General features: G+C 44.7%; 1 protein-coding gene across 7 annotated transcripts in view; it reads left to right on the top strand.

The window, feature by feature from the left end:
- Window positions 1-15,831, top strand: part of MRTFB (myocardin related transcription factor B) — a 193,569-nt gene that overhangs the window by 150,562 nt on the left and 27,176 nt on the right. For 3 of the 7 annotated variants that reach the window (XM_064592569.1, XM_064592570.1, XM_064592571.1), the window contains 4 exons: window positions 4,655-4,789; window positions 7,140-7,465; window positions 12,428-12,560; window positions 13,330-14,337. In XM_064592569.1, the coding sequence (XP_064448639.1) occupies window positions 4,655-4,789; window positions 7,140-7,465; window positions 12,428-12,560; window positions 13,330-14,337 (1,602 nt within the window). The remainder of the gene's footprint in view (window positions 1-4,654; window positions 4,790-7,139; window positions 7,466-12,427; window positions 12,561-13,329; window positions 14,338-15,831) is intronic. The other 4 variants (XM_045875001.3, XM_045875006.3, XM_064592572.1 and 1 more) reach the window with 3 other exon arrangements.

Here is a 15,831-nt window from a genome sequence, read left to right on the forward strand (position 1 = left end):
GTGGAGCCTGCTTAAGATTCTCTCTCTCTCCCTCTGCCCCTCCCCCCTTAAAAATTAAGCAAGCAAGAAAGAAGATAAACAAATGGCCAGTAACCACATGAAAAGATGCTTAACAGCACGAGTCACTAGAGAAATGCAAATCAAAACCACAGTGAGATAGCACCTCACACCATTAGAATGGCTACTAACCAAGAACAAAATTAACAAGCGTTGGTAAGGATGTGAAGAAATTGGAATCCTTCTACCCTCTTGGTAGGATTGTGAAATGGTGCAATCACTATAGCGAATGGTATGGTGCTTCTCTCAAAGAGCTAAAACTAGAATTATCATGTGATCAGAAATTCCCCTTCTGGGTACACGCCTTCAAGCTTTAAAAGCAGGGACTGGAGCAGGTATTTGTACGGCCGTGTTCAGAGCACCATTATGCACAAAGCCGAAGGTAGAAGCAGCCCTGTGTCCACTGACAAATGAATGGCTAAACAAAACGTGGTACATCCATATGATAGAATATTATTCAGCCTTAAAAAAGGAGATTCTGACCCACACTACAACATGGATGCACCTTGAGGACATTACGCTAAGTGAAATAAGCCAGACACAAAAGGAAAAATGTTGTGTGATTCCACTATTATGAGCTTCCCAGACTTGTCACACTCATACAGTCAGCTCGTACATAGTAGTTGCCAGGGGCTGCTGGGAGGCCAGGATGGGGAACTGTTGTTTAACAGATAGAGAGTTTCAGTTTGGGAAGATGAAAAAGTTTTCGAGACGGATGTTAGTGACAGAGCACAATGGGAATGTGCGTAATGCATAGAATTACACGCTTTGAAATGGTTTAAATGGTAACTTTTATGTTAAATATATTTTACCACAATTTTTTTAAATAATAGATTTTTTAAATGAGGGACACATGCAAATCCTCACTACTAATCAGGTCATCAAGTACCAGCTAAATGTCCACCAGATGTTGTGCCAAAAGATTAATGTCCAGCTACTTGTACTAAAAATGAAATGCCTAAACTTTTAACTGTGCATTACATAAACAGAGTGGTCAATGCTAAGTGATAGATTTTAACAAAACTAGAATTTACATAAAAGATCCATTTATTAAATATACAAAGCATGTGTTTTTGATTTGTATTCAGCTCATTCATACTAGTATCCATTTTATTTGTCTGGGAATTGGAATATGGAAACAATATTTAAAGAATAATTACATTGTGAATTTCTTATTTGCATATTCCCATCTTAATTAAGATCTCTGCTGCATCCTAAATTAAAAACACATTTATTTTAGATTTAAAATCTACAGTACCAAAAAAAGCTTTGTTTTTAAATATCTAATTTCTGCCCTCTAGATCACATAAAGAAATCTAATTAAAAAGGAACTTACCAGAGAACAGTGATTGGTCCCTGACAAGTGTATTATCTTTACGGAAGGAATGGATGTAGACACCTGATACATTATAAAATTTTAATCAGCTTAAACGTTTACTCTGACTTATTTTTGTCTTTGTAGCAGAATTTTCCCTTAACAATTTCTAAGAAGAGAACAGTCAGTCTTTAAGGTTCAAAGTGCTTTCTTCTTCAGTTTTATTTACAGCCTAAATATTCATCATTAGACAGCAATGTCTTTCTGACATTTCTTGTCATGGTGTCGTGATGACAGTTGAAGAATTGGAGGTCATGAGACCTGTAGCTTGGGAACAGCGGTCAAGATTCAATAAAACAAAACAAAATTTGCAGCTTTTTTGTTTTCTTGGAGAAAAGATTCTGAGTCATTTTGAGATGAAATTTTTAAAGTACAAAAGGTGAACTTAGGTCTCAGTGGAAATTTAAACATTTTTAAAGCATTCTTTTAAGATTTTAACATATTGCTCACTTTACTGTGGAATAAAATAAGTGTAATATCCTTTATGGCTTGGATATTCTTTTCATCCTTTTTGGAATACTATCCTTTCAGAAGTACTGATATTTAGATTTTTTTTTTTTTGTAACTCTAGCCACCAGGACCCTCACATCTAGGTAGAATGTAAGGTGGTTTGAGGGGTCGTTTCTAAAGCACATAAAAAAGACTGGCAAAATGTAAAGAAGTGTTTAGACATTTCTCCCTTTTTAACCAGAATTTATCTTCAGAGTAGGTAATATTAATAATCACTGTATCTCAGTGGGGTTATTCTTGTGTTTCACTGGGGTCTGTGGTTTTCTGGGTAGCAAAGTCACACTGAAATACCAAAAGATCTAATAAGATGAGAGTATCAGTAATCAAGGCTGAGGTCACCTAGGCAAGGTCTAGAAATACAGGAGAATCATTTTCATACATATTATAATTAATACCACATTCATACTTCTGGATTATTTTTCAGATTATTAACACTGACTGCTCGCAAATGCATCATTGCTATCATATCAGTCAGTGGGGGCTGGACTGGTAAAATAGCTTGCCAGGTTAGTAGAATTTATCTGCAAGGAAAGATCTATATATATATTTATTTCTCATAGATATAAATATATATATTCAAATATGTGGTTCTTCTTCATATGCCAGTTATTTAACAGCCAAGGAATGTTTTTCCCTGTGTGAAAATTGACCCGGAGATAAATATCCTCACTTCCAGAAAATGTGCAAAGTGTAAGAGAAACAAATAAAACCACATCCTTTAAAGCAGTGATTAGCTGGCCTTGACCTTCCACTTCAGGCGGCTGGCTCTGGGCCTTTTGGGGGCAGAAGTCAGCCTGGAACACAGGTGTCAAGACTCTTGGATAAGGCCCTTTCTTTCATGTGTCTGAATGAAATTGAGTACAGTAGTCTCCCCTTATCCACAGGGGATGCATTTCCAGACCCCCAGGGGATGCCTGAAACCACAGATAGTACCCAGCACTGTGTAAACGGTTTTTTTCCTGTATGTACCGACCACTGTAAAGTTCTCTTTATAAATTAGGCACAGTAAGAGATTAACAACTATAATAACAAAATAGGGCAGTTCTAACAATATAGTGGAATAAAAGTTATGTGAATGTGGTCTTTCACTCTCAAAATATGTTTACCATACTATACTCGCCCTACTTTGTCTTGTGATGACAGAGAGGATACAGTGCCTACGTGATGAGATGAAGTGAGGTGAACGACATAGGCATGTGACGTAGCCTTAAGCTGCTGTTGATCTTGTGACCGTATGTCAGAGGAGGGTCATCTGCTTCAGGACCGCAGATGCTCATGGGTCCCTGAAAGTACGATAAACCATGGCTGAGGGGGCTACTGTGTAGCCATCTTTAAAAAGTCAAGTCTTTTTATTGTCAACACTGTTAGTTTATAATTACTTAAAAGCTGAAATCAGTGGCAAAAAGGAAAAGCGAGCTCGGGGAAAGAGCCCACATGGGTGAGCACAGTTCACTGCACACCCACACACATACTCACAGTCCCAGCTGGCCTTGAGAGTCTCACCCCGCATGAGTAAAGCCACAAGGAATTTCCATTCACCCATTACACAAATATTTATTGAGTAACTAGTATCTGCCAAGCTTCATATTTCTTGCTGCTAAATAGCGTCTGAGTTCTCAGGTCATTTATTTTAAGGAGGAAAAATACAGTGTGCTATTCTTAAACCCAAATACATCAGCAAAAGAACTGACTTTGATTCTTGTAATGAATTCGAGAGTTACGTGGGGGAGTGGAAGGGATAGAGGAAGAAGGGATAAAGTTTCCTTAAAACAAGTCTGGTAATAGTAAAGTCCATGTGGGAATCACTGCGCAACATTGAACTGATCCGTTATAATAGGAAGATCTCTTTCCGGTAAGTGAATACTTAAAATCTACTTAAAGTAGATTGTTAGTGGAAATGGGTTGTTAGGTTGTTGATAAAAGCTATCAAGGCCTTCCGTAGGTTGCTTCCTTTGTTAATACGTGACTCCAAATTGAGGTTTCGGGGTTGCTTATTTGGCCTTGGTAACAAACTAGCTTCTTGCTTTAGGTGTGAGGGTCGCCATCAGTGAAACAAGTCGATATTACCGGAATACATTCAGCAGGTGCCCTCCTCTTGCAGGAAATGGGGGGGGTGGACATGGCTAAGGAGAGTACCAGTCAGGCTTGGACACGGGGACATAAGCTATAAAGCACAGTTAAGGACCCGTACGTGGAGTGGGCCTCCAAGGAATGGGAACTTTCTTACCCACATGCTGCCAGGCCCTGGATCCAGGGTATGCAGGAGAGGATTGATCAGACCCTGTAACAAAGACTAATGATCACATTTGAATTCACCAGGATTATTACTGTGATCTATACAGCAAGAGAACCTTACGAGTGTCATATATTGTTTTGATCATTTTTACAGAGCCTTGGGACTTTTCTTCTGCCAAAACAGGGCGGTTCTGACCATATTTCTGAGAAAACACTACTAGGGTGGAGTCAATCGAGCCTTATTTAGCTTTAGCTTTTCATTGCTGTTGGGGCAAAGACTAACTAATTGGCTCCATGGAGGTAAAGCATGTTATTCCACCATCTGGGTCTCAGACATCATAGTATATTTTTCTTTTGTTTCTTTTCTAGTAGACTTAAAAAAAAAAAAAAAATGAGGTCATTCCCTTCTAATTCTGGTTTTTCTAATTTTATGTCATTGAGTTCACCTACTTGTTCCCTTTCTGCCTTTTCCACCAGTTTACTTCAGTGTCCCCAGCAGTTCCTGAATTCTTGAAAACTCCTACTACGGATCAGCCCCCCACCAGGTCCACAGCTCCTGTCATCCCCACGAACACTGTGTCCTCAGCAAAGCCTGTGCCAGCGCTGGTAAAGGTGGGTTCCCTGCACACACGCTGGTTTGAGGTCTTTACCGACACAAAGGCACAAGTCTACATTGCCCAGCCTGGCTTTCAGTCTGAAGCCTTGAAACCAAAACCACAGGCAGACTTGCTAGATCACGCCCCAGTCTTGGAAACTACCACCTTCAACAAATGCCCTGTTGTTCTCTAGTCACAGAAGAACCGCACAAACTTTGGTCTCCATGAAACTCCCGGAACCCTGCAGAAAGGCTTTAGGATACATTTTATCAGCAGTTCCCAATTCTGCCACCATCCAGGCTGCCAAGATGAAAGAAACACTGGGAGTGGAGTGAGATGGGGCCGCTGTAGCACAACGCTGGGGAGTCAGGAGCCTCACAAACAGATGTCTTTAATGGTAACATAATTTTGGACTTTATACACAAGGTCAGGCTCAGCACTGTTCCAGATATATTACAACAGGTTAAAGGCTTTAGACAAGCGGCTCCGTTTTTTGATTTAGCAGATCTGGCCTGTCGAAGCTTGGTTTGTTCTCCAGATAAGCTGCAGATTGGTGGCACCGTTCCCTACATTTTACTGGGTGCAAATAATCCAGTTAGAACAAGCCCCAAGGAAGATCAAAATCCGTAACATATAGTATACTTTTAAAGGTTTTTTTTTTTTAAGTGTATTTAGAACTGCTAGATAAAGGGGCGGGGGGTGATAGAGGAATAGTGTCATCATTTCAGATATGGCTTTGCCAGATGTAGCAGAACACTGATGTCAAACTTTCAGAACTGAAAAAGGACTCTGGAGAGCTAGCCAACCCTCCCGGCACCTTCCAGAAGTGAGGCCGGAAGAAGTAACGAGGCTGGGAAGGATCCAGGCTCCCCAAGGGCAGGCAGGCCTTCTTTCTGCCTCCCCAGATTCCTCACTTCCTTCCCCACTCTGGTGCTCTCATGGTCCTCGCCCCTCCTGCAGAGAAGACTCTCTTTCTACTCCAGCCTCTCTGTGTCCGTGCAACCCAGTGTCTGTGGCCTCGGGGCACAAATCAGTGTATCTCACCATCTTCCATCACTTAGTATTGGAGCCAGAAATTCCAGAGTGTGGCACGTGGCAGCTGAGCTAATAACATCAGCTCTCCTGCTCTGCCCACACCTCCAAGCATGTACCACAAATGGCAGAGACAGTTTGGATGCCGACCCATCCGTGCCTGAGGATGCTGAGTTCTCAGCTCTCCTGTCCTCTGGATTTCTCCTCTTCACTAGCGTCTCTTTAAGGAGGGCTTTGATTCTAGGGCAAGAGGCATTGGTGAAGAATGTGAGATTCAGAGGCTGGATCGGGGATCCTAGGACTGTGCTAGGAGAGGAAACAGACCGCAGCTCGTGGGGTTTTTCTGTGAGGAAAGCTGTTCCCCACACTCACTTCATGAGAGAATGTGCCAATGAAAGGTAACCCTGGTTAGTATGTGCCTGTCCCCCTCCCTTTTCCCGTAGGCACCTTCCTGATCGGCCAAGTCCATGGTTTTATCATTACATAACAGAGTGCAACCTCTGGAACCGAGACCCCATCCATTGTTGTAATCACTTTGAAAAGACCAGGAATAAAATCTGTTATTGATAGCACAATAAGCAGATGATGGTGAATTGATTAAACTGTGAGACTGCAGTATTTTATGTGTATTTTCCTTAGAAATACATAACTTGAGGGGCACCTGGGTAGCTCAGTTGGTTAAGTGTCCGACTCTTGACTTTGGCTCAGGTCATGATCCCAGGGTCATGAGATTGAGCCCTGCATGGAGCCTGCTTAAGATTCTCTCTCTCTCTCTCCCTCTGCCACTCCCCTCCCCCCTTAAAAAAATTTTTTTTTAAAAAAAGAAATACATAACTTTATAGTCTGCTCTATTCCATAAGAAGCATTTTTCTGTTTGTACATATCCTCTAAAGAATATGTTTTTAATGACTATAAAATAGTACACAGTTATAGTGAAGTATCCTTCACAACTTCTCCCATTTGTATCTTGAGCACGCAGCCTCTTTTCACTAGGAGATACTATGTGTAAGCCCTTCAAAGTGTGTCTACACGAGACACCCAGAGTAACTGTTGAACGTGAATAGATAATGCCGAGCTGCATATCCTTCCCTTACTCTAAGGGAACAAGGCAGCAGGAGAAGGTAAGTTCTTAGGGGCCAGATTTCTTGGTCAGGGGAAGTGTACACACGTTTTCCTCGCTCTGGGTACGTATTTAGTCTCTCGCTTTCCCAGGCGGCCACCCCGGCTGCTGAGGCGCACCTCAGGTCTTTCTCTCCGGTCCTTTGCGCACACAGTGGAACAGGCCGCCTGTGACAGCATGTCTAAAAACGTTCTTCTCTTTTTCTCGAAAACAGCAAAGCCATCCCAAGAATCCCAACGACAAACACCGCAGCAAGAAGTGCAAAGACCCCAAGCCCCGGGTAAAGAAGCTGAAGTACCACCAGTACATCCCCCCCGATCAGAAAGGGGAGAAGAACGAGCCGCAGATGGACTCCAACTACGCCCGGCTGCTTCAGCAGCAGCAGCTCTTCCTGCAGCTGCAGATCCTGAGCCAGCAACAACAGCACTACAACTACCAGACCATCCTGCCGGCGCCACTCAAGTACGGGGCAGGGGCCGCGCGCGCTGCCAACAGTGCCTTGTACCCCGCTCCTTTCACGGGCACCACTCGTTTCCAAAGGTTGGCCGTTGGGATTGACTGGCGCCTCGTGTCACCAGAGCTTAGCAGCCAGTGGCTCGCCCTGGTCCCCGTGAGAGCAGCCTGCATGCCAGCCCAGTTTCTGTCCTCTGAAATCCGTTCCGAACCTTTCAAGTTAGAGGTGACTTTTCACAATAACTCACCCAGGAAAGATTGGCCTGTTATTCACCCAAGTAGCATTAGATGCTATGGTAAAGGCATACAAAGTGTAAGACCTGTTATGAACGGTTAAAAAAAAAAAAGACAGATGAGTGTAGAAGCCGGAGTGGTCGAGGAAAGCTTTATGAAAAAGGCGGGATATTTACATGGGAAAGAGCCTGAAACTAGGGAAGGGCCCTTTCAGGCCAAGGGGGATGATCTTGGTGCAAGAACAGAGGAAGGAGTGGGCGGTGCCTAGTTATTGGATGATGAGAAAAATAGCCTGAATAAAAAAGGAGAAGACAAAACTGAGTTGAGCCACTGTCTGGAGGAACTTGCAGCCAGGCAGCCTTGAATCTTGATGTGGCAGGTGATTCAGAAGGCTGTCATGGTGGAATCAAAGCGCGAGAAAGAACAGTTTGATGCTGGTCATGAAGGGGAGTCTGGAAATAGGAAAAACAGGAATTTCACAACAAAGTAGATGTGAGAAGATGAAAGGGTGTTGATAACGGGAAGGAAGGAACAGATGAGAGATGTTTCAAAGACAACTAAAGGTCTTGGTGACCAACAACTGTGGAGAAGGAACACGTTTCCAGAGTCTGAGCCCAGTTGGGAGGGACAGAAGGAAGTGAGTTCCACCAGCTTCCGAGACTGAATCCGTAGCAAGACATCCACTGCAAATTCTAATTATGTGCTAAAAGAAATTTCTAGATAGCCATCCTCAGTATGCATTTTCTGGGAAACAAAGATAAAAATGCAAAAAACCTATCTTTCATTTCCCTCAGCTTTCAGGAGAAAGGGATATTTACACTCAACTCACAGAAAGAAACTTAAAAAAAAAGATGCAAAATTTCATTAGAAGAAAAAATTTTTTCGGAGATCAAGCCACTCAGTTTATGATCTGTAGGAACTTGACTCTTGTTGTCTATACGTATGCTAAGCATTCCTCCATAGGGAGTCCTATTTTCTAGGAGTAGAAAAGGAGTAAGACCCACTAAAAAGCTCCTCTGTTAAGAACCATCTCCTCATATGCTAACGATTATCAGTTCACTTTTTTCTTTTAAGATCCTGATATCTCGAAGAAGATTAGACCTATTAGTCATTCAGACCTTACTGTAAAGTACTTCAGTCTAAAACATCAGGGCGCAGAGAGGAAGAAAGAATTTGTGTAGCCTGTTAGTATTTTAAGAGCAGGCAGGCCTGAGTGAGATGTTGACATTGGAAGGGAACCAGGGAAGACCAAAGAGAATTGGAAGAGTATCAGAGGCAAACGGCCGCTGCTTCACAGCTTTGTCCAGGCCTGAGGGAGGCGTCCTCCCCTGACCCCTCCTCTGGCAACAGGCACCAGGGAAGCGAGCTCGAACCCTGGCCCCCATCTCCGTGTGCCTTACGATGCACCAAGCGGCGTGCTGAGCACGTGACGCACCCTCCTCCTCAGTAACTCCAGGAAGAGCTGAAATGACTGACCCTACTCCCAGGCAAGGAAACCTGTTAACCTGAAAATCCCATAAAGGGATTGTTTTGCTGCGCCATCGATGAAATAGTCTTTTCTGTAATGAAAGAAATTGTGTGGGGCTGGTCTGTAGATGGGAAGAGTACATCGGAGGGTGTTGAGGATCTGGTCTCTCACAGTTCCTTGTCTTTCCACGAAGGCTGCAGCCCCCCCACCCCAAACATTCCCACCACTGCAGCAACAAGCCCACCACCCAAGGAGAGCATCCCACAAAAAGAACGAGGAGGAAAGATCACTCATTGTTCTGTAGTCGTTCACCACACAAAGACTGAACATCACTTCTGTGTAATTTCCACGTCTTGAAAGTGGAAACGGTTGTTTTCTGTTACAGTGTTTCTTTTCACCACAATTCCAGCACAGGGAACAATGTGGAAGTCTTATAGCAGTCATCCAGTGGGATTTTACCTGATGACACAGTCTTCTGGTACCTCGGGAAAAGCCGCAGCCTTGAGACGGGGCTGTGGTCCCAGCGTAGCCACACCCTGGTGGAGGTTCCCTTCGTGTGTCTGAACTTTGGGTTCCTCGTCTACACTGTCATCTCATTCAGCAGGGTCCCCCCCACACCACCTTTCCTTTCTCTGTCGATTTGGGGAGAAACCCGATCAACTTCTTGTTATTTCAGAGGTTGAAGTAAACACTGAACTGTTAATCATAGTAACGAGTAGGGTATTATAGAACCTCAGCCAAAAAGACAGTACCAATAGAATAATTAATTTACATCGTGCCTTCTCAAGGAGATAATATTGTTCACAAGAGAGCAAAAGTTGGTCGGGAAGAATCTTGTACTTTTTATTTAAGAAAGCACAGACATACAGTACACAGGTAATTGTACAGTACATCTGTGGTATTAAAATTTCACTGGGAGGTTGATCAGGAAAAACAAAACCTAAAAAAGCTCCTTGCAGGGAAAGTAATGAAAATAAGGTTGAGAAATTCTGATTTACATTAAATGTTTTCATAATTCTAATAGAAGATTTTAAAACTGAATTTTTAGAAAGGAAAAAAATGATACATAAAACATTTGTCATTCCATCCAAATTTCAAGAAACCTCATCTGAAATACTTAAAATATTTAACTGCCACAAAATTTAAGCAGATTTTAAGAGACTCCAAAAAGGATGTCAAGAGTTAGCTGTTGACAGGGCCAGAAATGGCTTCAAACACAATCTTCCTAAAATTCACTTGACAAAGCTCATCTAACTGGGGACCTCTCCCTCTTTCAGCATATGGAATCCAGAGTCTCTCTGCTTCAGCACCAAGGCTTGTATAACAATAAGGCCTGGAGCTGTAATGAAATTGGCTCCACAGTATCAACCATCATGTGGACCTTTCTCGAATAGATCTCAACCACCCAGAAGAGAAATGCCATTGTTGCCAAGAGTAGCATAGGGGGAAGAAGCCAGATGGGGACCTGGGGGTTTTTTTTGGTTTTTGTTGTTGTTGTTGTTGTTGTTGTTGTTGTTGTTGTTGTTTAAAGATTGTATTTATTCATTTGAGACACAGAGATAGGGGGAGAGAGAGAGAGAGAATGAGCAGGGAGAGAGGCAGAGGGAGAAGCAGGCTCCCCACTGAGCCAGGAGCCCGATGTGGGGCTCGATCCCAGGATCCTGGGATCATGACCTGAGCCGAAGGCAGACGCTTAACCATCTGAGCCACCCAGGCGCCCCGGGGACCTGGTTTTGATATGGAAAGTAGTTTAGGAAAATGAGTACTGAAGTACAACAGCTTCACCAGCATTTCTTTAATAACCTTTTTAAATGAAGTATAGGTTATAGAGAAGCCCATAAATCATAACTGAAAATTGAGGCCAAGTAAACACCTAAATCAAGAAATAGAACATCATCAGTATGCCCAAGAGGCCCCCTTGCGTCCCCTCTCGGTGGCTACCTGACTTGAATCCCATAGATTAGTCTTGCCTGTTTCTGAACATTACGTAAATGCAGTCCTAGAGTACACATACGTGTTTGGCTGCTTTTGCTCAACGTTGTGTTTGTGAGCCTCATCTTCACTGGTGCAGAAAGCAGCAGTTAATTTTTATTCTGTCTAGTGTTCTATCATTGATCCCACCCATCATCCTCTCGGTGGACAGTTAGGTTGTTTCCAGTTGGGGCTAGTATGAATAATGCCATAATAAACATTCTCCCCTGGTGTCTCTTGGTTCGTGTATGTCTGTCTTTGTCAGGTGTCCTTCTAGGAGTGCCATTGGGTCAAAAGATAGGCGTAGGTTTTTCTTTAGTAGATAGCATACAACAGTTCTCCAAAGTGGTCGTGCCAATTCACACTTCCACCAGCCGTGATTGAGAGCTTGGGATGTTCCGGGTACTTGGTATCCACAGTCTTAGTCATTATACAGTACTCTGCTGGGTAGGCAGTGCTATTTTGTTGTGCCTTTTCTTCATTTTCCTCGTATATATTGAGGCTAAGCCCTTGTTCACAGATTTATTGACCATCCAGATATACTTTCTTATGATATGCTTGTTCAAGATCTTCCCATTTTCCCACTGGGTTTTGTCTTTTTCCTACTGATTTTAAGACTTTTTTGTATATTCTAGATAGGAGGCCTTGTCAGAAATACGTATTACAAATATCTTCTCCTGTGGCCTGACTTTTTACTCTTAAAAGGTGTCCCTCTTGGTGCATTTTGTGTCCTGCTTAAGAAATCTTTGCCTACCCAAAGGACATGAAGATACTATCCTAAGCTTTCTAAAAGCTTTGCTGTTTTCATAATTCACATTTAGGTTTTTGAGATGGTGTGAGGTAGGGGTCAGTCAAGGGTCCTATCTTGTTCTGTATGAATACCCAGTGTGGCCCAGTGCCATTTATCGTAAGGACCACCCTTTTCCTACTGCACTACAGTGCTATCTTTGTGATAACTCAAGAGGCTGTGTATGTGAGGGTCTGTTTCTAGATTCTCCGTTCTCCGCCATTTGTTGTTCTGCCCCCAGCACCACACTGTCTTAATAACTGGCTTTGTAATGAATTTTGATATCTGGTAGTTCGACTCTTCCAGCTTTGCTTTTCTTCAAGGATGCCATGGCCTTTCTTGGTCCTTTGTATTTCCATATAAAGCTGAGAATCACCTTCTAAATTTCTACCAAGCAAGCAAGCAAACAAAACTTGCAGGAATTTTCACTGCGATCTAATTTGATTGATATCTTCAAAATACTGAGTCTTCCAACCCATGACCATGGCATTTTTCTCTTCACGAGTTAACAGTCACATTGTTAGCAGAAACAATGTCAAATTCAGAAGTTATTTTATCAAAACTCTCTCATTTTCTTGTTCTTTTGAAGGCCACTCAACGACAAAAATAACAACAGTGGGAATTCAGCTCTGAACAATACCACACCTAACCCTCCAAGACAGAATACATCTGCTCCTGTGAGAAAGCCGGGACCTCTGCCTTCTAGCTTGGATGACTTAAAGGTGAGAATTGCAAGTAGAGTTTTTTTGTCCATAGGTACCACAGAGAGGTAAATGATTTGCCAGATTTGTCTAGTGTGTGTAGATAAGTTTTCTTCAATAGACTTTACCAACATAAGATAACCTCTGTAGAGGCACTTTCTGTTTATGTCCCTTAAGTTTCTTTTAAAATGACTAGTAATGATTCTCATTCGTTGAGCATATACCGTGTGCAGACACCAAACCAGTCCTGACTGCAGAGGCAGGTTTTTTTTTCTTCCCTGCTCACTGCCAAGTTTGGGAGAAGCAGGAAAAATGTAACCGTCAAGAATCTGATCTCCCAGGCCAGCCTGCGTGGGTTTCCACCGCAGCTCAGCCTTCGGTTATCTGTGGTAGCTCGGACCACAGTGAATCAACCTCTCTCTGCCCCCGTGTCCTCTGTGAACTAGGAATTGTAATAATAATACCCCCACCTCCTGTGCGGATGAGTTGAAAGAATAAAGCACGTCCAGCAGTGTCTGGCACATGGTCATTACTCAGTGAGTGTGACGGTTATCATCACGATTTCTGGTTTTCAGTGCTTGGACATAAATCGCTGCTGTATCACTGGCCTTTGAGTGCTTGGGGTCTGTAGCTGTGCGTGTCTGTGGGTTAGGAAGAGAAACCCTCCTGCTTGCCAGCGTGTGGTCACGGGGAGCTGGCAGACGCAGGCCCCTTTCCCGTCCAAGTGCCCCAGAGATTTGTCAGCAGTCGCAGTGCCGGATGAAGAGGTGTGACTTGTTTGTACTTGCAGGTGTCAGAACTGAAGACAGAACTGAAGCTAAGGGGTCTTCCGGTGTCAGGCACCAAACCGGACCTCATCGAGCGCCTGAAACCCTACCAGGAAATGAACAGCAGCGGCGTCACGGCGGGGGGTGTCCTGGCGGTGCCCGCGTCCGCCATAGTCACCAGTAGCCCCGACGTCACCGTGGCCCTGCCCGTCACAACACTGCACAACCCCGTGACGAGCTCGGGCTCCTCCTTCAAGGCAGAAGTGCCGCCGGCCGGCACCAGCACCGTTGCCCACGCCGAGACCGTCAGCTCCCCTCTGCCCATCTCGCCGTCCCCCTCCGAACAGTCCAGTCTCGGGACCGAGGACACTCTCACCGAGATTATGACCATGATGTCGCCGGCGCAGTTCCTGTGCTCGTCCCCTCTGCGAGTCACGGGCCCCGACGACAGCCCGAGCCCCACCAGCAGCACGCTGTCGAGTCTGGAACTGGACGCGGCTGAGAAGGACCGCAAGCTGCAGGAGAAGGAGAAGCAGATCGAGGAGCTCAAGAGGAAACTGGAACAAGAGCAGAAGCTCGTGGAGGTTCTGAAAATGCAGCTCGAGGTGGAGAAGCGAGGGCAGCGGCAGCCTCCGCCGATGGAGACGCAGGCCGGCGCCGCGGCCGGCCCGGCAGCCAAGTTAGACCAGAAGCTCGGCGGCGGCTCCGTCAAGGACGAGAGCTCGCCCAGCGACTGCTCCGCCCCCAGGCAGCCGGGCCCGCCGGCCGGCCAGCCCCTGGCGACGGGGGGCCAGGCCCTGGCGGCCAAAAAGGCGGTGGTGATCAAGCAGGAGGTCCCGGGGGCGCAGGCCGAGCCGCCGAGCGTGGTGCCGCAGTTTTACGTGAGTTCGCAGGGACAGCCACCGCCTGCCCTTGTCGCTCGGCCTCAGGCTTTACTGACCACGCAGACGGCCCAGCTGCTGCTGCCGCTGTCCATCCCGGGCTCCAGTGTCACCTCAGTGCAGCTCCCCGTAGGCAGCCTCAAACTCCAGGTGTGAAGTGTGTCTTCTAACTCCTTTGCCTTACAGCCTGCCGAGAGTACAAGCTTGCCTCAGCTTTCTCACAGATGCCTCCGCGCCAGGCTTCGGGGTGCTGGGACATGGCGGGGGGGGGGGGTGGCGAAGATTCCAGTTGCAAAATGTTAATAGCTAGCACTGTTTGCCTATGACAGAAACACGCAAGCGGTGCTTTTCTACTTCCCATACCTTTTATCTTTATGGGGAACCGTATCGCACATGCAGGTGTTTTTGAATACCAGTTACAGTATCATGAGAATAGGCTAGTGTCACGGGGCACTTTCTGTGTGCAAGGCACAGCATCAGGTACTCTATTTTTTTTACTTATTTAAGTAATCCCTGCACCCAATGTGGGACTCGAACTCACGACCGCGAGACCAGGAGTCGCATGCCCCTCCAACTGAGCCAGCTGGGTGCCCCATGTACTTTGAAGGGCTTACTCCCGTTAGTCCCCGCTTCCTCCAGAAGATTTAAGTGATAACATCCATTTTGAGATAGGGAAACTGAGGTTTGGTAAGATGCTGGGTAATTCTGACTACAGAGCTTTCACTTTGATGCCCACTCCTATATTCTGCCTCCTAAATGTAATTCTTGAAAGACACGAGTGAGGCGAAGATGCCAAAGGCATGTTGGGCATCTAAGGCAAATGGGACCACAAGCCTAGGAGTGAGGATGTTGTTGAGAGAGGTGATAAAACACTGGTAGGCAAGAAACCTCCTTTTATGCCAACGTAACCCGTGTATTGACCTTAAGCTGTTTTTATGTAAGGCATTTTGATAGTTTTTAACAAAATGTGTGGGCCACAAGTAAACAGAAACCATTTGGGGCAGTGCTCGTCAACTTTGACGCCCCAGACGCTCTTAATGGCAGAAAGGAGTGGTCCCATACCCCTGGGGTTAGGAAGCATGACCCGAGGCCCTTGGCATGTGCAAAAATTCTAATTCCCCTGTTTAACCTTTACAGTGTCTATGAAATTGAAGGTCTACTCACTCTGTAATATAGCTCTTCTGAACACTTTTTTTCCAACCAATTCTTCCAGGAGAGTTGATGTTCTCAGAACAAGAACTGTGTTTTATTCTGGACTTCTGTGTGCCCCAGCGTGTGGCTGACTGCCCCCAGAGGGAGCACATCCTGCAGCTTAGAAGCAGGAGTTTGGGCAGTCGGGCCTCAGAGATTTCCAATTATTACAGTCATTACAACACCTGACCTAGTATGTGTAGAGCTCCTGTAGGCTTTTATTGCAGTTTTCCCTTTTCTCAAAGTTTTCAAATGAAAATCTTAGCCACTTAAGAAACAATCAGAGCATGAAAACAACTGGTCTGGTGTTTCACTCTCTGGTTTAGAATTAAGGCTCAAATCTATGTGTTGATGAAATGAAGTGTGTATCTGTAAATAATTTATTTCATTTCAGATATGATCCCCACATGACCCGTTATTCCACATCTAAGCTCTTTTTTTAATTTATATATA

This window comes from Mirounga angustirostris, unplaced genomic scaffold, assembly GCF_029215605.1.
Source record: "Mirounga angustirostris isolate CCGP_5_RB_7025 unplaced genomic scaffold, mMirAng1.0.hap1 SCAF_5, whole genome shotgun sequence".
In the NCBI taxonomy this organism is placed as follows: domain Eukaryota; kingdom Metazoa; phylum Chordata; class Mammalia; order Carnivora; family Phocidae; genus Mirounga; species Mirounga angustirostris.